At 61.6% G+C, this 21,573-nt stretch overlaps 1 protein-coding gene across 8 annotated transcripts; it reads left to right on the top strand.

The window, feature by feature from the left end:
* Positions 1–3,029: 3,029 nt before the first annotated feature.
* Positions 3,030–20,410, top strand: LOC112851976 (aldehyde dehydrogenase family 3 member B1). 8 transcript variants are annotated; one of them, XM_086676736.1, is made up of 11 exons: positions 3,054–3,185; positions 7,021–7,073; positions 8,995–9,157; positions 11,866–11,976; positions 12,087–12,207; positions 12,468–12,553; positions 13,049–13,130; positions 14,834–15,220; positions 15,590–15,756; positions 18,227–18,326; positions 19,683–20,410. In XM_086676736.1, the coding sequence occupies exons 3-11, from the start codon at positions 8,996–8,998 to the stop codon at positions 19,871–19,873; spliced, it is 1,407 nt and encodes a 468-aa protein (XP_086532862.1). In that variant the 5' UTR covers positions 3,054–3,185; positions 7,021–7,073; position 8,995; the 3' UTR covers positions 19,874–20,410. The 8 variants fall into 8 exon arrangements, 7 of the variants coding, with proteins under 7 accessions (XP_086532864.1, XP_086532863.1, XP_086532859.1 ...); XM_086676734.1 differs by lacking the exon at positions 3,054–3,185 and adding an exon at positions 4,240–4,331; XR_015240682.1 differs by lacking the exons at positions 7,021–7,073; positions 19,683–20,410 and adding an exon at positions 16,465–16,690 and having other exon boundaries at positions 3,030–3,185.
* The last annotated feature ends 1,163 nt before the right edge of the window (positions 20,411–21,573 follow it).

Here is a 21,573-nt window from a genome sequence, read left to right as displayed (position 1 = left end):
GGCTCCTCAGAAAACTCACAGTAGAACCACCACATGATCTAGCAATCCCACTTCTGGATGTACGTCCAAAGGAAAAGAAAACAGGTTATCAAAAATATGTCTACACTCCCATGTTAATGCAGTCTTATAATAGCCAAGATACAAAAGCAACCTAAGTGCCCGTCAGTGGATGAATTTAGGGTAAAGAGGATGTGATGCATATAGACACAATGACATACTTTTCAGCTGGGAGGAAAAAAGAGAAAATTCTGCCGTTTGCAACAGCGTAGATGGACCTCGAGGACATTATGCTAAGGGAAACAAGTCAGAAAGAGAAGGACACACATGATATGACACACCTTATATGTGGAATCTAAAAAGCACAACAAGGGGGTGCCTGGGTGGCTCCGTCGGTGAAGCGTCCGACTTTGGCTCAGGTCATGACCTCGCGGTTCAAGAGTTCAAACCCCACCTCGGGCTTTGTCCTGACAGCTCAGAGCCTGGAGCCTGTTTCTGATTCTGTGTCTCCCTCTCTCTCTCTCTCTCTCTTTCTCTCTCTGTCCCTCCCCTGGTCATGCTGTCTCTCTCTCTAAAATAAACAAACATTAAAAATAGAACTAAAAAGAACAACAACACTGACTCAAAAAAACACAGTGGAGGGGCGCCCGGGTGGCTCAGTCGGTTGGGCGTCTGACTTTGGCTCGGGTCATGATCTCACGGTTCCTGAGTTCGAGCCTCACATCGGGCTCTGTGCTGACAGCTCAAAGCCTGAAGCCTGCTTTGGATTCTGTGTCTCCCTCTCTCTGCCTCTCCTCCGCTTGACTCTGTCTCTCTCTCTCTCAAAAATAAATAAACATTTGGGAGGCGCCTGGGTGGCGCAGTCGGTTAAGCGTCCGACTTCAGCCAGGTCACGATCTCGCGGTCCGGGAGTTCGAGCCCCGCGTCAGGCTCTGGGCTGATGGCTCAGAGCCTGGAGCCTGTTTCCGATTCTGTGTCTCCCTCTCTCTCTGCCCCTCCCCCGTTCATGCTCTGTCTCTCTCTGTCCCAAAAATAAATAAACGTTGAAAAAAAAAATTAAAAAAAAATAATAATAAATAAATAAATAAACATTTGGGACGCCTGGGTGGCGCAGTCGGTTAAGCGTCCGACTTTAGCCAGGTCACGATCTCGCAGTCCGTGAGTTCGAGCCCCGCGTCAGGCTCTGGGCTGATGGCTCGGAGCCTGGAGCCTGTTTCCGATTCTGTGTCTCCCTCTCTCTCTGCCCCTCCCCTGTTCATGCTCTGTCTCTCTCTGTCCCAAAAATAAATAAACGTTAAGAAAAAAAATTAAAAAAAAAAAAAGAAACTAAAAATTGGGGATGGCAATCACCACGGGCTGTTGGGACGTGTCCCCAAGCTGAGATGTGCCAAGGACACTGCCCGGTGCCTGGCAGAGCAAATGTCCAGGAAACGGTGGCTGTTGCTTTTGGCGTAGAGATGAGGCTCCCGGGCACTGGGGTGACTCCCCTCGGCTCCTAAGCAAGGACTCGGGGCACCCTGGAAACGCTGTGGGCCAGGGAGACAGGCCTGGCTGGACTGGAGTCCCCATCTGTCACTCTTGCTGTGTGGGCCTGTCCTGGCCACTGCACCTCTCTGAGCCTGTTGTCTGTCCTGCAAAGCTAGGACCATAATGTCTGAGACTTACGTGAGAATTTGCGTTGAGCGCCCAGCTCGGGGCCTAGCGTACCGTAGGTGCTTAGTCCGGGTTTGCTGAGTGCGTGCTGGCCCTTGGCGACAAGTTAGCACCAGCGGCTTCTAACTCTGCCCCTGGAATGGGTCCTCCTGGTTTCTGAGGGGAAGCTGGGGGGGCGGGGGGGGGGGCGCAGAGAGAGGAGCCAGGGTGGTCTCGCCTCTAAGGCAGAGACAAGGAAGGAAGGGCCCCAGGGACAAGAGCAGGGGTGGCCACGGCCTCAGGAGGGTGGGAAAGGGGCAGAAAGGCATCCGTGCCTATTGAGCACCTACTGTATACCGGGTGTTTCCAAATGGGCTTCTGTTTCATCTTCTTGGCAGCCCACGAGGCAGGAAGAGTCAGCCCCATTTCACAAGGGGGGCGGGGGGTGGGTGTGGAAGCGAAGGCCCAGAGGGGCCATGACCGGCTCAAGCCGCTTACAGGTGGGCCAAGGAGCCCGGCTGGAGTCTGTCAGCAGGCCAGGCAGGGCTGTGCTCTTGAGCAGGCCTGAGGCCCCGTGCACCAGGCTCACCGGGTGTCTGAGGGAGGGAGGAGGGGAATGAATGAGTGAATTAATGAGTCTGCCCGATGCCATCCCCCCCCCCCCCGTGGCCAGCCCACCCTCCCCCACCTCTCTATCCTGGAGAAGGGGGCCAAAGGTGACGATGATGAAGGTCATTTCATCCAAGCCTCCAAACTAAAACCCAGAGGAGCTGTCAGAGGGCAGGGCGACTGAGGGCCTCTGTGTCCCCTCTTCCAACGTCTGTGCTTCCCCAACGTCCACCCCACCCGGGTCCTTGGCAGAGTCTGTCACGCACCAGAGCTGGCCCTAAGCGAGCCCCTCGGTGGACCCCCACGCAGACCTCTCCCCATTTATCTCAAGGTTTCCACAACACAGACATGACCTCCAGACCCCTGAGGACCTGAAACCTCGAGGACCAGTAGAGGCATCCAACCCAGAGAGGGGAGAGGGCTGGTACCTGTTCCTCCCCGACAGGCAGTGCCCACTCAGGCTCCCAGGCCAGGTTGGGACGCCTGTGCCAGGGGGTCAGGCCTCTTTGGAGATGCCCCACGCTGTTCCTGAATTCGTGACAAGTCCACGGGTAGCCCCTGCAAAGCGGTCCCTGGCCAGGGAGGGTCCCTTCAGGATCCTGCAACACCCATCTCACCCACCAGTACTTCCCCAGGCGGGTCCCTGATTTGCTGTGTAGCCTTAGGCCAGCGGCTGCCCCTCTCTGGGCCCGGTTCCTGACTCGGGGCTGTGAAGCTCAGCCCCAGCCCAGCCCCGCCTGGTGCCGGCTCTGCCTCTGCCTTTGCCTGGCTCTGCTCCAGACAGCAGGGCAGGGCTGTCACATGCTGAGCCACGTGACAGGCAGCGGCCGGGGGCTCCATCCCATGCCGAGGACGGGGGCCCCGCGGCCCGTCACCCCCGTCCCAGCTGGCTGAAGCCTCCAGGGACCAGAGCAGGTGTGGGCCAGGAGACCTCTCCTGCCCCCCAGGTAGGCAGGGGCAGCGGGGAGGGCAGGGAGGTGAGGAGACTCCCAGGTGCCAGGTCGGCCCAGGGGCCCCAGGCCAGGATCCCGGGCAGATCCAAGGCACCGAGGCAGAGAGGCAGCGGTGGGCCCAGGGCCCGGTCCCAGGGCCGTGGCACAAAGGATGGTCCTGCCCCCGCACCTGTAACCTAATCGCCTGGCTGTCTGACACCGGGAGCTGCTCGGGAACCATCCCCCTCGGCACAGCTCAGGCGCCAGAGGGGCAAGCTCACAGGAACCACCATGGGGACACATCATGACAGCTGTCCTCGAGGGCAGAGGGTGGTGCTCTTCCCTAAGGAGGCGATAGGGGACATCTGGGGACGACACGGCCCCTCTGCTCCAGAGCGACAAGCTTCCAGTGTGGGTCCCGGCCCTGACATGCTTGCCCTGGGTGGTCAAGTCCTGTCCCCTCTCGAGGGCCGTGTTTTCTCGCCGTAAAATGTCAGGTTGCAGGGTGACATATTATTCCGTGAGGCGGTGCTGGATGAGGTGGTGTTGACAGACACGACAAGATGGGGAGAGCTAGGGAATGGAGGGGTTCGTGAGCCCTGCGATCGTCTGTCTGGACTCCAGCCATCTTTGACGCTGATCTCTTCGTTTTGCCCATGGAAAATCTGACGCTCGCAGGGGCTGGGGGGTGGTGTGGGGGCAGGGCTTTCCCTGTGATTCCGGACTACTGGACCCCCACCCCACACCATAATTCCCAGGGTCAATGCCTTGGGCTCTCCTCCTCCTCCTCCTCCTCCTCCTCCTCCTCCTGGGCCTGGGTCCCTGCTCACCAGACCTTGGGCTGGACCCCTCCGATCAGAGCTCCCTAAAGAATTGCGGTGTGGCCCTGGCCTCATGCTCGCCTTCTTTGGGCCCTGCCTGACTCCTTCTCTGTGGTCCAGGAGAGGATCCAGAGGCCCCTCCAGAGAGAGGAGGTGGTGAAATCTCAGGCTGCAGCTTCCAGCTGGCCCAGAGCCAAGGTCAGGCAGGAGGCCAGGGCGGCCCCGCCCCAGGGGCTGGCCCAGCCTCGGACATTTCATAAGGGCTCGTGACTCATAAACGACAGGGCAGCAAGGCAAGGCAGAGACGGCCAGGAGGAAGGGCAGCTTGGCAGGGCCTCAGGTACGATGTCCCAGGGAGGTGGGGTTGGAGCAGCCGGCAGTCAGGGCCAGGGCCCCAGCTGGTGGGCTTGCTCGGGGACTCCAGGTTGCCGGCCGCCTGGGCAGGCCTGGCCACTCACGGCCACATGACACAGGCTGGCTTTGTCTTCCTGACTGCCTGGGGAGAAAGGGGAAGGAGGGAGGAACTTCCCTCTGTTCCGATCTAAGAATGAGAGTGGGAGAGGGGGGGCCGAGGAGAGGCTCTGGGGTTCCTGAGGCTGGTGGTCAGCGGGCACCCTCCTTTTGTGGGAGCTGGACCACCGTCTTCCTCTCGCTGGTGTTACTGCACATCTTTTATGGGTCCGAGGGCCCCAGCCCCGGTCCTGGCTGCCCCGGAAGGGAATCCCATCCTTGGGCGGCGGGGGGGGGGGGGGGGGGGGGAGTGAATTGGGGAAGGGGTGGGGGCGTCAAGCATCCACCTGGCAACACGTATTTCCTGGGCACTGCTGTGCGTGCCCGGTGCTGGGGCAGGGGTACCCAGTGGTTCTGGGACATCTCATCCTTGGGAACGGGCTCTGCCAGAGTCCAGGAAGGTGGGACCAGCCAGACCCACCCGGCCTCGAGGAGGGACTGATTCTCAGAGGGACATTGCTGGCATCGGGGGGAACGGGTAACCCGACCTCTCTGTAGGGTGGGGCTGGGGTTGGCTCAGCCCACAGGCCAAGGGTTGGTCCCCAGTTCCTTTGGTCCCCATTATAGGGAGGGGACTCTGCCAGAGCTTCTGGACAGCCTATGAAAATCCAGCTCAGGCTACAAGGGGAGATCTGGGCTATTAGGACCTATGGGGTCACCAAGGCCGGCCCTGTGACGTCTGCCTCCGGCAGCCTGACCGGGGTCCCCCAGGCCCTCAGACCACCACGTTTATCTCTGTCTCCGTGGCCAGTTCCATATCCCTGCCCCTACGTGGCTCTTGCCTCCCTGGTGCCCACACTGGGCCAAGGTCTCCTCGGGCTCCTCCCCCGGGGTCTCCGCCCTGAAGCCGGCACAGGTGTCCTTCACAGTCCGTCTGAATAACCATCCTGCAGAGCCATAGTCACCGAGCACTCACGGGGCTCGGCCCTGCACAGAACACTGCGCGCCCGAATTCTCCCAACCACGGGGCAGCTACAGGAACCATCCCCATTTCACAGATGGGGAAGGTGAGCCACAGAAAAGCCGAGCCACCCGCCCGAGGACTCCTAGCCAACAGACAGGACTGCCAGGATCCCGACCCCGGGTCATCGGGCCCTGACACGTTATACCAAAAGGATGCCCTTAGGAGGCCTCTGGGACCGCCGAGGAAACTGAGGCAGAAAGACTGACAGAGCGGGCAGAGGCCGGGGTGGGAGGAGAGTAGGGTCTGCACCGAGGATTGGTCGTCAGCAGGACTGGCCAGGATGCAGCGGGTGGGGGCAGGGCAGTAGATTCCCAGTGATGCTCTGGAGCCAGCAGAACTGAGTGCCCACCTTATTCACCCCTCCTTAACTCCACGCGACCTCTCTGGGCCTCAGCTGCCTTCAGGGTCACCATGCTAACACCCACACTGCACCACCCCGGGCACCCAGGCTGGCACGCTGCAGTCAGGGCCTGCTTATCATGATGGTTAGGGGAGCCCCGGGCCCACGGCCTTGAGGGGTCGCCGCTTGTCCTCCCCCGGCCTCCAGGCCATCCACTTATTGGTGTCATCATCAACTGATGTAGCCACTCCCACCACCCCACCCCCTGCCGCCCTCACCCAGAAGCATCAGGTCAGGAACAGATGCGGCCGAGTGGGTAGTTGAAAGTGGGGCCCTCAGCACCGAGCCCGAGGGGACCAGAGGGGGAAGCAGGGTGGGGGCCGGCAGGAACAGCAAGGAGGCAGGGAACGGGAGCAAACAGCACGCCTGCTCCCCCCCGAAGGCCCCTCCCGAGCCCAGCCACACAGCCCGCCTGCTGGGCCCTGCATCTGTAGTTCAGGCCAGCCCCCCGAGGTGTCCCGTCTCCCCAGGGGTCGGGCTACCCTGCTCCCCACCCGGCCACGCAGGGGATGAAGGGTGGATGGTGGCAGCCCTGTGTTCCTCTGGATTCCTCTGGATTCCAGTTTTCTTTTTTTTTTTTTTTTTTAACGTTTATTTATTTTTGAGACAGAGCATGAACAGGGGAGGGGCAGAGAGAGAGGGAGACACAGAATCCGAAACAGGCTCCAGGCTCTGAGCTGTCAGCACAGAGCCCGACGCGGGGCTCGAACTCACGGACCGTGAGATCATGACCTGAGCCGAAGTCGGCCGCTTAACCGACTGAGCCACCCAGGCGCCCCTGGATTCCAGTTTTCAATGTAAAGAAGCTAAGCGGTCTCGGGCCACCTCCTTGCCGTCTCTGGGCCCAGGTATCCCTCTTGTTGCGGGAGAGGACAATGCCCTCAGCAGGCTGTCACAGTGGTCCGATGAGTCACACAGGCACAGGAAATGTGATTCAGCATCCTTAGGAGCCTCCACAGCGTCAGATGTACCCCGGGGGTGAGGGGCGGGGGACGGGGATGGGCTCAAGGACTCCAGCCCAGCCCGATACACGAACCCCCTCATCTGGGTGTCGTTTGTGAGGTCACAGGCCCAGGGTCCCGCAGATCCCAGGCAGAAGGTGGCCTGGGCTCCTTTGCACGCCTGGGTTGTGCCCAGCTTCCCATCCCCCAACAGGCACCCCTCGGTCCCTCAGTCCAGAGTGACCAACCTGCCGGGGACACTATCAGGTGAGTTGACCTCAGTGTTGCCAAGAGAGGCTGCTGGAATGTTCCATTCAGAGCTGCACCCCCACGGAGCTCCCTGCCCCTCACTTGCCCAGACCTGTGCCATTATAGTTATCTGCCTTACATTTTTGTGGGTTCTTCACACGCTGTCATGAAAAGGCACGGGGGGGGGGGGTGCTGTGCTTTGCCCTCGACATCCGTCAGCGGGGGTCCGAAGGTGTGAGCGAGACAGAGAAGGGAGTGGCGGAGGGTGGAGAGAAAGAAATGTTTGATAGGTACTTAGTAACCATAACCACCGCTGGCCTTTCTTGAGTGTGCAGCACGTGGCTAGTGGCCAATGCTCTACATGGCTTTATGCCATTTAGCCATCAGGACAGTGGCAAGTGCCATTATCGTCCCCACTTTACAGACAAGGAAATTGAGGCAGAGAGATGAGTTAGCTGCCCGGGGTCACAAGGCCAGTATGAGTCTCAGCCAGGGGACAAGCCCGGATGGCAGGCAGGGCTCTCGGCTCCTGGGTCTTGGCACGGGCCAAGATGGAGGGCGGGGTCTGGGGGTCAAGGCCGAGACCGAGAGGGGCTCTGAGAATGTCCCCTTTCTGCTACACTGTCACCCTCTCTGGGGGCCATGGGGCCTGCCTTGTGCCCCAGGCAACTGCTCAGTTAATCTCAATCAGAGCAGGAGGCCTGTGGGGTCAGTCTGGCCCCCATCATGCCTAGGGCTCCAGCCAGGCTCTCAGCACAGAACGCCCTATGGGCTGGGCCATCCAATTGGCTGGAGCAGGCTCGGCTGTCAGGACTATGGAGCATTCCAGAAAACCGAGGGCCGTGGTGTAGCCCCTTAACCGTAGCTGGCAGCCTTGGGTGCACGGATGTCCAGCCCTGGGCTCAGAACTGGACAGCACGGTCTCATCCTTGAGAAGCACCGTGTCAGCTGGCGGGTGCTCCCATGACCCCCTAACAGATGAGGAGATTGGGGCACTGGGACCGAACTCAGGGAGGCAGGCAGAGAGGGGCCGGGGGGCAGAGAGGGTGAAACCCACTCCTTGTGTGAAGGAATAATCAGGGCAGGCTGCCTAGAGGAGGCATTAGCCAAGCTGAGACCTGAAGGGAAGCGAGTCAGAGCGGGCAGGCGGAAAGGGTCCCTACGGGTCCTTGGCACCAGGGCAAGAAGCGAGTGCGTCACCGTGTTCCTCCGATGAGCTTCAAGTAAACAGGCGGGGGCCCGGGGGACTGTGGCTGTCACTCAGGGCAGCGTCACTGCCCCTCAGCCCTTGCGCCCCACTGTTCTCTGCTCTTCCATCCCTGGCACCGGGGACGGGGCACAGAAGTGGCCACTGCCCAGATCACTCAGCCCCCTGAGCCGCCACCACCCAGCCTGGCCTCCCCAGGCTAGGAGCCGGAGGGGACAGTGTATTCTGTGTCTGGACGGTCCCACAGTGATGGCCACGGTGGCTGTTGGTGGACCGTCCCTCTTCTTACCAAACTCCTCCTGGTTACTCCGTGCAGGCCTGGCAGGGACGAGGGCTGCCCCATCTCCCCGAGGGGCACCAGGGTGGGACGGGGGCGCGGCCTGGGGGCAGGAGAAAGCGGGGTCCCCTGGCTGCCTGCCTACCCTTAGCGGCAGTGGGGTGGCTGTTCCCCAGCCCACGCCCCGTCCTGCACCTCAAGGTCCGGGGCTCTCCTGCCCCCTGGCCAAAGGGAGGGGACTGTGAGCCTGTTGGGGTGCGTGACTGTACGCGTGTACGTGTGAGTGTGCCCCGCGTGGTGTGCGTGTGCTCGCGGGGGCAGCCCGGGCCCTCTGGGGCTACACGTGTGCCCCTGCGGGAGTGTCCTGAGCCCTCGTGGCTGCGGCCAGGGCCGGGGGCGGGGGGACTGGCCGTGAGGGTGGGGGAGCCCCGGCCCACGCCGCCCCCTCCCTGCAGGATGGACCCCTTCGCGGACACGCTGAGGCGGCTGCGGGAGGCGTTCAGCGCAGGGCGGACGCGGCCGGCTGAGTTCCGGGCGGCGCAGCTCAGGGGCCTGGGCCGCTTCCTGCAAGAACACAAGCAGCTTTTGCAGGAGGCGCTGGCGCAGGACCTGCACAAGGTGAGGGGGGGCGGGGCAGGGGTGAGGGGGCAGGGGGGCAAGGATGGGAGGGGGGGCGGGGCTGGGGGAGGAGGGATGGGGGCAAGGATGGGGGGGGCGGGGCTGGGGGGCAGGGCTGGGGAGGCCAGGATAAATGGGAGGGGACAGTGGCATCCTCTAGGCCCCCAGGAAGGGAAACTAAAAGCCCATCAAGCCCCACCCCCTTCCCTGTGCCTGGAGGGCCTCTTCTGCAGGGCCATCCGCTCATTTCTTCACCCACTCCACAACTATTTACTGAGGACCTACTACGTGCCAGGTACACCGTTCTAGGCTCTGGGGGTACGACAGGGTAAAAAACAAAGTCCCTGTGCCCAGGGAGCTGGCCTTCTAGAGGGAGGCACAGAACAATAAATAAATAATTGTATATAGCCTGTTGGATGGAGAGACCCTCCCTGGGCGAAGGGGGCGGGAAAGGACCAGGATCAGGGGGCTGTCTTATATGTGGAGGTCAGGAGGTCAGGGACAGTTCCCCCAAGAAGATGGCATTTGAGCAGAGACATGGAGAATAGTGCCTCACGGCACCCGGGGTCATGGATCAGGGCACCCCCGTCCTTTGGGGACAGCAAAGTGTGGCCACAAGGACTCATGCTGAGGGTGTGGCCTGGCGATGCCTGTTCCCTTTCTCAGTGTCCCCAACCTGCCATTAACCAGGATGCGCTGGGACTGTAGCCAGGTGAGGCCCAGGCTTCCTCGTCGGCCATTTCTGGAATCATCCGTCTCTCTGTGAAACCAGCGTGCCAGACCACACCCCCCTTGGTGTGCCCTTGCCTGAGGGGCCCAGCTTTGCCTTCTGTGGGAAGTGTCCCACTCCCTGGGCCTGGTCCAGGATGGAGGGGCTCACATCTCCCACCCCCAGTGAGCCTCAGCCACCGCCCGCCTGCTGGCCTGGCCTGGCCGCCTCTGTGAGACCTGACCTGTCTGTCTGGTCCCTTTTCTCCCTTGGGCTCAGATTTTACCTATTGCCTTTCATTCCAACTCCTCAAGGCTCCAGGAGCACAGAAAATCAATCCTGTCCCTGACCCTTCTGGCAGACAGCATCTGCCCTGCCTTCCCTGAACCAATTCTCTCATTTCACCCCCAACAGTCCTTCCAGGTAGGGACAGTCACCCCCAGTCATCCCCACAGGAGGCTCAGAGAGGGCACGTTCTTGCCTCAGGACACACAGCCCTGGCTGAAAACAGCCTCCTCTTCCAAAGTTCAGCTGGGTCCAGACGGCTCATAAACTGGTCCAAACCTCGCTCAGGTCAAGGGCCACCTTGCTGGGCAGGAACGTGAGCTTTGGACACAGGGTTAGCGGAATGCATGCCTGAACCAGGCTCAGCTCCTAGAAGCGCTGGTGTATGTGGTTCTTTTCCCCAAGGTCCCGGCTCCTTCTTCCTCAAGGCTCAGCTCTGGCCCTGGCCTTGCCCCTGGCTCGTTGAGTGACCCTGGACAGGCTTCAGTTCACTCTCTGGACTGTCCTGGCACACCTCAGGCTCGTCCCTCTCGATTCTAGCAGGGGAGAGTTTGCACTATAACAGCTGAGTCTCGGGCATCAGGACAGCCTGACTCTGTATCCCAGGCCATGGGCCTCCAGCTCCTGTAGCCCTCGGCCGGGTCTCTTCTCCCCGGCCGGAGTGGAACAGACATACCCACAGGCAGAAATCAGGATAATAATCCCCCTATTGATTTTTGCCTGTCTCTCACTCCTGCCCTGTCCCCTGCGCTGTGGGAACTATCCACAATTACCCAGGGACATCTGTCCCCGGTGTTCCCCTGCAGACTGATAGCCACACAGCAGGCCACAGCGCGGCCACACCGACAGTTGAATTAGATCTTGTCCCTGCTCTGCTCGACAGTCCTCGCCCCCGTTGCCTGGGCCCATCACCTCACCCACTCTGCTCTTTGTTTAGCAGGAACAGGGGCGCCTGGGTGGCGCAGTCGGTTAAGCGTCCGACTTCAGCCAGGTCACGATCTCGCGGTCCGTGAGTTCGAGCCCCGCGTCGGGCTCTGGGCTGATGGCTCAGAGCCTGGAGCCTGTTTCCAGTTCTGTGTCTCCCTCTCTCTCTGCCCCTCCCCCGTTCATGCTCTGTCTCTCTCTGTCCCCAAAATAAATAAACGTTGTTTAGCAGGAACATAGCCAGCCTGCACCCGCCTCAGGGCCTTTGCACATGCTGTGCCCTTTGCCTGGAAGATTCTGCCTCCAGGAATCCTTAGGCTCCCTTCTTCCCTATCTTCGCTGCTCAAATGTCCCCGCATCTCCGAGGCCAGCGCTGACTATCTGGTATAAAGCAAAGCAAACACACATACATGCGCACACAAGCACACACGCTTATGCACTCGCACACGCACGCTCGTGCACAGCGCCCCCCCCCCCCCACCTATGCTCCGGCAGTCTCTCCCTCTTACCGTGTTTCGCCTTCCCTTGCTCTTGTCACATCAGTGTTCTCCCTAGCATGTTGGCTGTTCCTCTACAACATCGGCTGTGTCCGAGTCATCAGGCTGTCCGTGCATTCGGTCACGGCTGCGCTCCTGGCACAGGAGGGGCCCCTGAGCACTGTAAGCATTCACCGACCACTGAGTGGATGAATGAACGAGCAAATAAGAGGAGGGCTTGCTTGGAGGAGGCTGTGCCCGCCACAGGGCTCTGGCCACCTGCCAACGCTGGTCCCCTGGCCTCTCCCCCGCAGTCAGCCTTCGAGTCGGAAGTGTCTGAGATCAGCATCAGCCAGAGTGAGATCAACTTGGCCCTCAGGAATCTGAGGGCCTGGATGAAGGATGAGAAAGTGCCCAAGAATCTGGTGAGCCAGCCTGGGGGTCAGGGCGGGCAGGCAGCCAGGTGGAGGGCGGCACAGAGCGGCTGGGGGGTCTCTACGCCTCGTCACTCACCACCATGCTGGCGGGGGCCCAGGCCACGCAACTGGACTCGGCCTTCATCCGGAAGGAGCCCTTCGGCCTGGTGCTTGTCATCGCCCCCTGGAACTACCCTGTGAACCTGACCCTCGTGCCCCTGGTGGGCGCCCTTGCCGCAGGTGAGAGCAGTTTCCACCTTCCCGCTGCTGCTGTCCCCGCCCTCGGGCCTCACGGTGGCCCACAGAGCCAGTGAGCAGGGAGCCGGCAATAATTGGCTAAGAAAACCTGCTTCCCACCTGGCCCACCATGCCCGGGCTGTGGGGCCTTGGGCCCGTCGGTCACCTCTCTGAGCCAGATTCTTCAACTGAAAGGAGAGTGAGGCGGGACGGGAGGGGCCACCCCTCTCCCAGCGCTCCCCCTGCCCTGCCCTGGCCTGCAGGGAATTGCGTGGTGCTGAAGCCATCGGAGTTCAGCAGGAGCACCGAGAAGGTCCTGGCTGAGGTGCTGCCCCGATACCTGGACCAGGTGAGCCGGGCAGGGAGGGGACCGAGCAGCTACCCTTGGGCTGAGCAGCGCCAGGCAGGCCCCCTCGGGCAGGACCCGAGTTCCACCCTCAATCCTGCCTCCCCTGGGTTGTGTGGCCATGGCCGGGTCACCACCCCTCAGCCTCTTTCCCTCTGGGTGAAGCAGAGGGGTGGGGAGCACAGCTGTGCTCTGAGGGGCCTGTCCCCTGGGGACTCCCATCTGTCATCTGGTCACCCCTGCTTGCCACGCCCCAGCCTCCGCTCCCCCAAACCCCAGCCAGGCTCTTAACCACGCGCCTGTGGGGCTGCGACTGGCAGGTGCCCAGTGTCCCCGGGCAGCTCCCTGCTCCTACCTTGGTCCCACCTGGTCCACCTAGAGCCCTGGCAACTGGGGGGTCAGGCCAGGCAAAGGGGGGCGGCCCCACGCAGGCAGGCCAGCCTCTGGGTTCTCCGGGCTGGGGTCCCAGAGGGATCCCTCTGCCATCCCGTCCTACAGAGCTGCTTCGCCGTGGTGCTGGGCGGGCCCCAGGAGACGGGGCAGTTGCTGGAGCACAAGTTCGACTACATCTTCTTCACGGGTGAGGCTGACCCCCCGGGACCGTCTGAGGGCTGGGTCCTATCCCCTGGCGCAGGCCCCTGCACTGGTCACAATGTCACAGAGGACAGCATCTGTCCCTGCTGAGCTCTCATTGTGCCCCCACGACCTTCTGTACCACCCACTGGCCTCAGGACCTTGTACGTGTGACCCCACCAACCCAGAGGCCCTGTGGAGGGCTGGACAGGTGAGGGATTAGAGGCCAAGGTGACAAAGAAATGAGGCCCCCAGCCTGGGTCACCCCCTGGGGCCAGGATCGGGGAAGGCTGGATTTTCCTTCCAGGCCCTCCGAATTGTTCTCAGAGGTCACTTGTCATCTCCTTGGCATGTGTCCACGAGGCCCAGGAACCACCTGGCTTCAAGTGGCCAGGAGGGAGTTTCTCTGAGTGAAAGAGCTGAGGAGGCGGGTAGGTGGCAGTCTTAGCTGGCCAAGGTTCTGGAAGAGAGGGAATCTTGCTCACTGGCCTCCTGCCTTGCACCCTTTGTCCACATCAGAGCAGGGAGAGCGTTGTCTCTGCCTTTCTGCCCCCCGCCCCCCCCGACCCTACCACAAGCCCAGGACAGGGCCCAGAGGCCCCCTGCCTTGGCGGTCAGGGGGCAAGCAGGGGGCAGGGTCCTCAGCTGGTCCTACAGATTCCTAGTGAGGGCGAGAAGACAGCCGGGAGGAGGCGGTCCTCCTTCCAGCATCCCAGCCGCGGCTCGGCGGGTTTTGGGCCTTGGGCCCCCGTGACTGCGGCCAGGAACCTGGGCAGCTTGTGCAGGGGCCGGCAGACTGACCCGGACATACTCTGCCACAACCTCCCGGCTTCTCCGGGCCTTTCCTTATCTGACGATGGTCACAGGTCTGTCTCCAGGACACATGAACTCATGGGAGCCTTTGTCACGGCACATGGCCTGGGGAATGTGTTGTTCACTTGCTCACTGCATTCTGAGAGAGCGTGCCCTGTCCAGACTCTGTCACGTCATAGCGAGGGCACAGGGGACAGAGAGAGGAACAGCATCTCTTGGAAGGGCCCGTGACAGGAAGCTCGTCGGGGTTCAACAGACAGGGAGGACCTCACAGGAAGGCCTCCCAGACAAGGATATGGTTTTGAAAGACAGGAGGACCTGAAGGAGGAATGGGGGCGGGGGGAAGGTGGGTGGAGGGGACTGTGAGGCCCTGCAGATCAAGCCAGAGGACAGAGGTGGGGACAAGCAGGTGGCCACTTCAGCCAAGAGTCAGGAGCAGAGGGAAGGGTGGGTGGTGAGGGGGGCAGGACGGCCATGTTGGTCGGAGAGGGAGACCCAGGTGCCGGCCCCTGGAGCTGGAGTCTGGTCTCGGGCCAGAGCAGTCAGAGTCAGTGCTGGAGGAGCCTGGAGAGGTGGGGAGGGGTGCAGGGCAGCGTAGAAGCAAGAGTCACTGTCAGGGTGAGCCTGGGACCAGAAGCAGGGCAAGGGGCGCCTGGATTTCTGACCGGGCAGCTCGGGAGAGGGAGCAGGGGCCTGGCTGGCTGCCCCGTGCAGAGCCCTGCACAGACTCCATGGAGACCCTGCGTTGTTCGGGCTGGTCTGGCAGAGGACGTGAGCAGGGTCCTGGTGCAGCTCTCCGGGGAGTGGGCCCTCCTTGAGGGGTCCCGATCCCCAGGCTGAGGCCGTCCCGCCTGGCTGAGGTGACTGAGGGCCACTCTGGTTTCTTTCCACCACCAGGGAGCCCTCGGGTGGGCAGGATCGTCATGTCTGCGGCCGCCAAGCACCTGACGCCTGTCACGCTGGAGCTGGGGGGCAAGAACCCCTGCTACGTGGACGACAACTGTGACCCCCAGACCGTGGCCAACCGCGTGGCCTGGTTCCGCTACTTCAACACCGGCCAGACCTGCGTGGCCCCCGACTACGTCCTGTGCAGCCCTGACACGCAGGAGCGGCTGCTGCCCGCCCTGCAGAGCGCCATCACCCGCTTCTACGGCGAGGACCCCCGGAGCTCCCCGAACCTGGGCCGCATCATCAGCGACAAGCACTTCCAGCGGCTCCGAGGCCTGCTGGGCTGTGGCCGCGTGGCCATTGGCGGCCAGAGCGACGAGAGCGAGCGCTACATCGGTGAGCCTGCCGTCCTGCCACGACCCCCGTGGGAAGGCCCGTCCATGATGCGGGTCCTGCCTGGGCCGCGAGTCTGGGCCGCGAGGCTCCCACCTGGGCCGCGAGTCTGGGCCGCGAGGCTCCCACCTGGGCCGCAAGGCTCCCACCTGGGCCGCGAGGCTCCCACGGCTGCACTGGCCGCGTCCAGCCTGGACCCCGGCTCTGGGAAGACCGTTGGGAGACACGGGCGCACCGCCTCAGCCCCAGCCAGGCTGGAGAACCCCTCACGGTCCTTCCTGGGGGCCGTGGGGACACCATCTTCCCCAGAAGGTCCCTGAGCCCTGCCCGAGGCCCCCCTCCCCAGGGCTGAGCCGCCCCCTGTGCCCGCAGCCCCCACGGTGCTGGTGGACGTGGAGGAGACGGAACCCGTGATGCAGGAGGAGATCTTCGGACCCATCCTGCCCATCGTGAACGTGAGGAGCCTGGACGAGGCCATCGACTTCATCAACCGTCGGGAGAAACCCCTGGCCCTGTACGCCTTCTCCAACAACAAACAGGTGGGGCCTCGGGTGGGGCTGGGTAGGGGTCGGACAGAGGTAGAGAGAGGCCAGCAGTGGATGGTGGGGTGGTTGCAGCAGAGGGGAGGTGGCTCTAGGACTGGACTGGACCAAAGGGACTGCAGGGTGAGGGGTCCTGTTTCTCTGGGACAGTCAGACCTCTTCTCCTTCCCATCTAAGCCACCGTCTCCTGGGCCTTTAGAGAACAGCCCCCAGAACCTCCCCCCGGGGTTCAGTGTCCCTGCTCTATCAGTCCCCACCTCGGTCTTCCTCATTATCTGGGCTGGTGGACAAGGGTCCCCTTCCAGCACCTGGCTCATCGAAGGCACACGTGGCATGGGGTGGAATGACAGTGGAGGGTGACGGACCAGATGACGCAAGCAGGACAATGAGCCCCCGCCCCCTGACCGGCTCACCCGCTGTGGGCAGCCTGGGAGCCTCCAGGGCACTGGGTGGGCGTCCTCAGTTCGGGGCCCACCTTCCCCTCTCGCCCAGCTCCCACGAGATCCCTCGTAGGCTGGACAGGATTTTTTTTCAATAAGCTGTTTATTTTGGAGTAATTTTAGATCTACGGAAGATAAGAGCCAGTCCAGGGAGTCCCACAACCAGCTGTCCTTCTTGAAGGGCCCGTGTGTTGGTCCAAATTAAGTAGCTGAGGCTGGTGCGTTACCGTTAACTCCACTTCGTATTTGATACGGATTCTGCCAGCTTTCTTTCCAGCCTCAAGATCCAAGCTAGGGTCCCACGTTGCATTCAGCTGTCATGGCTCCTCTGGCCTGTGACCATCTCTCAGCTCGAGAGCTACTGTCAAGGTCTCCGGCAACACCGTCCCCACTTTCAGCGGTCTGTGGTATTGCCCGTGAGAGAATTACCACGGAAGCAAGGGCTGGCCTCTGACGTCCTATCAGGGATCCGCGGGATCCACACATCGCGGGTGAGGTTAACCTTCACCACTTGGCCGAGGTGTTGTCCGCCAGGGGTCTCCACCAAGAGAACTTCCTCTTTGGGAACGGTCACTAGCCCCCCTTCCACGGGAGGGGGGTGATTCAGCTCCACCTGCTGGAGGGGAATCTGTGCACAGATCACCTGGAATCTGCCAGAAAGGTTTCGCTCTGGAATCACTTCTTTGTATCAGCGTGGACTTGCTCGTATCTGCTTTATCCTCTGGGTTACAAGGCAACACCTGGCTTGTTTCCTTGCTCAAGCTGTCCTGCTCTGGGCAGTGGGAGCTGCTAGGTCCCTCAGACATCCAGCCCTCCATTCATCGAGTCACCCTTCTGTCTTCGGACCATTTCCTTCCTTTCAGGGTCTACAAGGTGCTTTGGCTCATCCTGTATTTCCCTCGCCCAGCCCTAGAACCAGCCATTCCTCGAAGGAGCCTTGCTTTACCTGGATGGGATTAACTTTAGTAGGCTGCCTGGGTGGCTCAGTCAGTTAAGCATCCAACTTCGGCTCAGGTCGTAATCTCACGGTTCGTGAGTTCGAGCCCCGCATCGGGTGAGCTCAAGCCCCGCTCTGGGCTCCAAACTCCCTCTGCACCTCGTGGGATTCTCTCTCTCTGCCCCTGGCTCACTCGCACGTGCTCACTCTCAATAAATAAAATAAGGTAAAACATAAAATTAAAAGACTGAACTTTAGAAAATGCAATCCGGGTTTTCTGGAAGGGGGTTGTCTGGCAGAGTGACTTTCAAGCTCTTCTGAAGGCCCAGCACTGCCTGGGAGACAGAGAATCACACCTATGAGGCTTGGCTGCCCCCGTGACTTGCCCCTACTCCCCGAGAAGCACTGTGACACTCCTGTCCCATCTTCTGTCGCGATTGCTGCTGGCCTCCACGTGATTCCTGAGCCCCTGGTGGGGGGGTTCACTCTACCCACCGTCCAGACAAGCCATTAGCTCAGGATCACGTGTTGAAACTAAATACAGCCAAGTTTTCGGCAACGACTATTTAGCGTTTACTAATCTTCTTTCCCTCTCGTTCTTCAAATACACCTATAGGTTAAAGAGAAAAGATCTTCCTGAAGTCACGCAAGGGCCAAGTTAATGTTTTTAAAATACCAATCTGGCTGTGTTGCCCTGGGTCAATGTCCTCCCTGTGCTGCACACCGCATGGGCCAGTCCCTGGGTCTCTGCACCTGTCCCTCCCTCTGCCTGGGGGGCCCCCTTTCCCCCTGAGATGCCGCAGGTGCAGCTCGTCCCTCCTCTGGGACGCCTCCCTGACGACCTGGCGTTTCACCCTGAACTCTCCGTGTCCCCAGACGACCGCTGGGCTTCCCGCCTCCCTCTCGGCTCTAAGCCTGGATCCCCAGCAGGGGCCACACGGAGCAGATGCTCAGGAAACACATCCCGAGTTGGGGGCTCAGTGTCGGGTGCCACGCGACCACACCCCCCTGCGGCTTACACGGTGGCCAGACTCCTCCTGGTGGCCTCTTGCTGCCCAGCCACGGGGTCTCATCGCTGCTTCCCTTGCAGGTGGTCAAGCGAGTGCTGGCCCAGACCAGCAGTGGGAGCTTCTGCGGGAATGATGGCTTCATGCACTTGACCCTCGACAGCCTGCCTTTTGGAGGAGTGGGTAGGTAGCCGGCACGGCCCCGCCTTCCCTAGCTGTTGCCAGACTGAGGGGCATCCCGACATCTCCATCCTGAGGAAACCTTCCAGACTTGTCCCTGCATGTACCCGTGTGGGTGGGCCCACGGAGACACAATTCAGGGTTCTCAGCCCCACTGTGATCGCCGGCCCTGCCCTTCTCACGAACAGCACGGCTCCGAATCTGCCTACCAGCTCACGCGGGGCAACCTCGTGTGTCCCCTTCATTCCACGGTGAGGCTATCAACTGCCCCTTTAACCCTTCCTGTGTCCCCTCAGTCCAGCACTTGGTATGTCACCCCCTCCCCCAGGAGATAGGGGCTGTTCCCTGCCCGAGGGAAGCCGGGTGAGCGGGGATCCCCGGCCCCGGCAGCCCCCATTCCCACTGCAAAGTTCTGGCCTCCGAGGCAGGAAACCTTAGGGCTGGTCCCAGCGAGCCCACTGGCCGTGTGACCTGGGGCAACCACGTCCCCTCTCTGAGCCCACCTCCTCCTCAGTGGACTGGGAGGGCCAGACACTGACCCTGGAGCCCCGACCTAGCCCGCCCGTCTCCAGTCCCAGCCCCTCCTCCCCAGGGTTAGTGGGGCGGTCTGTCTGGGGGCGAATCTGATCCTGCTACTCCCCCCAGGATTGAGCAAGGCCCTGACTCACAGCTTCCGGAGGCCCAGCTCTTCCCGGCTCGGCAACGGGGTCCTGCTCCCACCTCCTCTCCCTGCTGCCCCAGCCACACTGAGCCCTGCCCAGGCCACCCACCTCCAAGGCTGGGTTGTCCCCAAGCCTGGGCCCCTCTTGCCCACACCGAGCGCTGCCTCTTCATCTGGTCAACTGTACGTCCCTCAGACCTCACTCCCGCCAGGAAGCCCTCCCTCACTGCCCCCACCCCACCCATCCTGGGTCTCCTGGACTTGCGGTGCCGAAGCCTGGTCCTTGACTGCCTCCCCACCTGGATACTTCAGACTCCTAACACACCCCAGGACTTACTTCGTCCACGGGCCTGAACACCCGCCCGACCCCCACAGCTCTAGGAAGTGGGTGCCATGGTCACCCGGTGTCACATGCAAGCAGACCGAGGCAAAGTCAGTTGCCCAAGGTGAACTGATTCAGAGCAGGGATCGACTCTGGGCAGTCATTCCAGGATCCACACCTTTGACCACTGTCTACCTATCTTGCCACAGCCTCTGGTGAGCTGCTGCAGGCTCGGGGCTAAGCCCATTTTACACATGGGGAAACTGAGGCTCGGAGGCGAGGTCATACTGTGCGTGACTGGCAGAGCCCAGGTCTGTCTGACACCCCTCGGCTGGCCACCGAGGGGCTGACCGCTGTCTCCCATGCCCCTGTACAGGTGCCAGTGGGATGGGCAGCTACCACGGCAAGTTCTCCTTTGACACCTTCTCCCACCACCGCGCCTGCCTGCTGCGCTGCCCCGGGATGGAGAAGATCTACTCCATCCGCTACCCGCCCTACTCACCTCGCAAGCTGAGGGTGCTGCTGATGGCCATGGAGGCCCGTGGCTGCAGCTGTACCTTGCTCTGAGCCCGCCTCAGGCACTAGGGTGTCCCTCCAACTCTCATCTGAGTCCACTGCCCCTGCCACCTGCAGCTCCTGGAGATGTGGCCTGGGCTTCACACACAAGGAGGAAAAGACCACAGCCCGGACCGGCCTTGCCCTCCTCCCTCCCGGGGCCTTCTCCTCCAGCCCTCAGCCTCCTCCCTTGGCTGCCCCCCCCCCCCCCCCCCGGCTAGGACGGGCCACGGTGAGGGAGCATGGGAAACAAGGCAGTAACCTGCCCTCTCCCACCTCCGATGTAGCCACCTGTGTCCTGGGAGAGGCCGGCAGACAGGGATGCCTCTGAGTCACCCCCCTTCCTGTGAAGGGTGCAGAAGGGGCCCTGGAGTCTGGTCCAGGCCACACCACAGACCTGCAGTGGCCCAGGCCCTGGGCAAAAAAATCTTTGCCCTCCCTCCCTGAGTTTGTTTTTCTATCTGCACAGTGGAGGTGATGTCTTGGCACCTTTGGAGATCGTCATGAGGATTCAATTTTGCAGTTTAATAAATGAATTGTTGACCCCAAGCTCCCGGCATCCTGTCTCCTCCTTTGCGTGGGGTCAGTCTGTCTCCCCTCAGGCCCCTTGGGAGTTCTGAGCAGTCTCATCCCCAGGGACTGGGTGTCTTCCCCTCGCCACATCCCACATCGGACTCACCCTCTTCCCTGTCCTGCTCACCCTCCGGGGCCCTGATGCCATGAAACGGGTCCCTCATCCGCTCACCCACCAAACTAAACCCTGGGGGATCCCTGCTCAACACTCCCTGCTCACCTGCCAAGTCCCATCTTTGAGAAAAGTCCTGAGGGTTGTATCATGCTGTAGAACCTGCCAATGCACACACGGAACACCAGGCCCGGGGCCATCTATCACCTCCCCTTTCCCCGTGGGCCCGACCTCAGGGCACCCGAGGAGCTTCCCAAGCTGGACCGTTCCACCCCCCAGCCTGAGTCCCTTCAGCGGCCCGCCGAGTCAGGACCCACACGAGTCCTTGGGGGGCTCCGCCATGGCCCTGTGCCCCCACACCCGGCGTGCTCCTTTTCAAGAGGACTTCTGCGCGCACGTGGGCACGCCTGCTCTGCCCTTGGACTGCCCTGTTCCTCCTCGCGGACAGCCTGGACATCACATCATTCAAGAAGCCTTCCATGACCACCTCCCATTCTCCCCAAAACACAGAGGCGGTCCCAAGGGCCTTCTCGGTGCCCGCAACCTCCGGGGGCCCTCTGCCACACAATCAATCCACTGGGAGGAAACAGGTTTGGTGGCTGTTGAGGGACAAGGATCCCGAGTCACACAGATCCAGGTGGGATTCAGGCGGCCGCACTTTGCAGCCCGTGCCTCATTTCCCCAGCTGTAAGGCGAGAATAATCCTCCATACAGAGCTCCTGGGTAAAGGTTTAGCGCCGAGCAGGCACGGCTCCCGCGGAATCACTGCCGGCCGCAATTCTCAGCACCGTTATCACACACAACCCGCAGCGGTGAGCTGCCGGCCTCCAGCACGGGACGTCCGGTCCGACCCGGAGCCACTTCCTAAGCCACGCCCCGGATGTCCCGCCTGCGGTGGTGGGGGCTCCTCGCTTATTGGCCTCTCCAACCCAACATGGAGGCGCCCTACGCAACTTCAAGAGCCTGCTCTCCCCTAGCCAATCAGAGGAAAGATGCTGCTGGATCCCGCCTCTTTCAGGGGCACTAT

This window comes from Puma concolor, chromosome D1 (assembly GCF_028749965.1).
Source record: "Puma concolor isolate L17-30 chromosome D1, mPumCon1.1.hap2, whole genome shotgun sequence".
Taxonomy (NCBI): domain Eukaryota; kingdom Metazoa; phylum Chordata; class Mammalia; order Carnivora; family Felidae; genus Puma; species Puma concolor.
The sequence above is the reverse complement of the archived record's forward strand: the minus strand, read 5'-3'. Positions and strand labels throughout refer to the sequence as shown.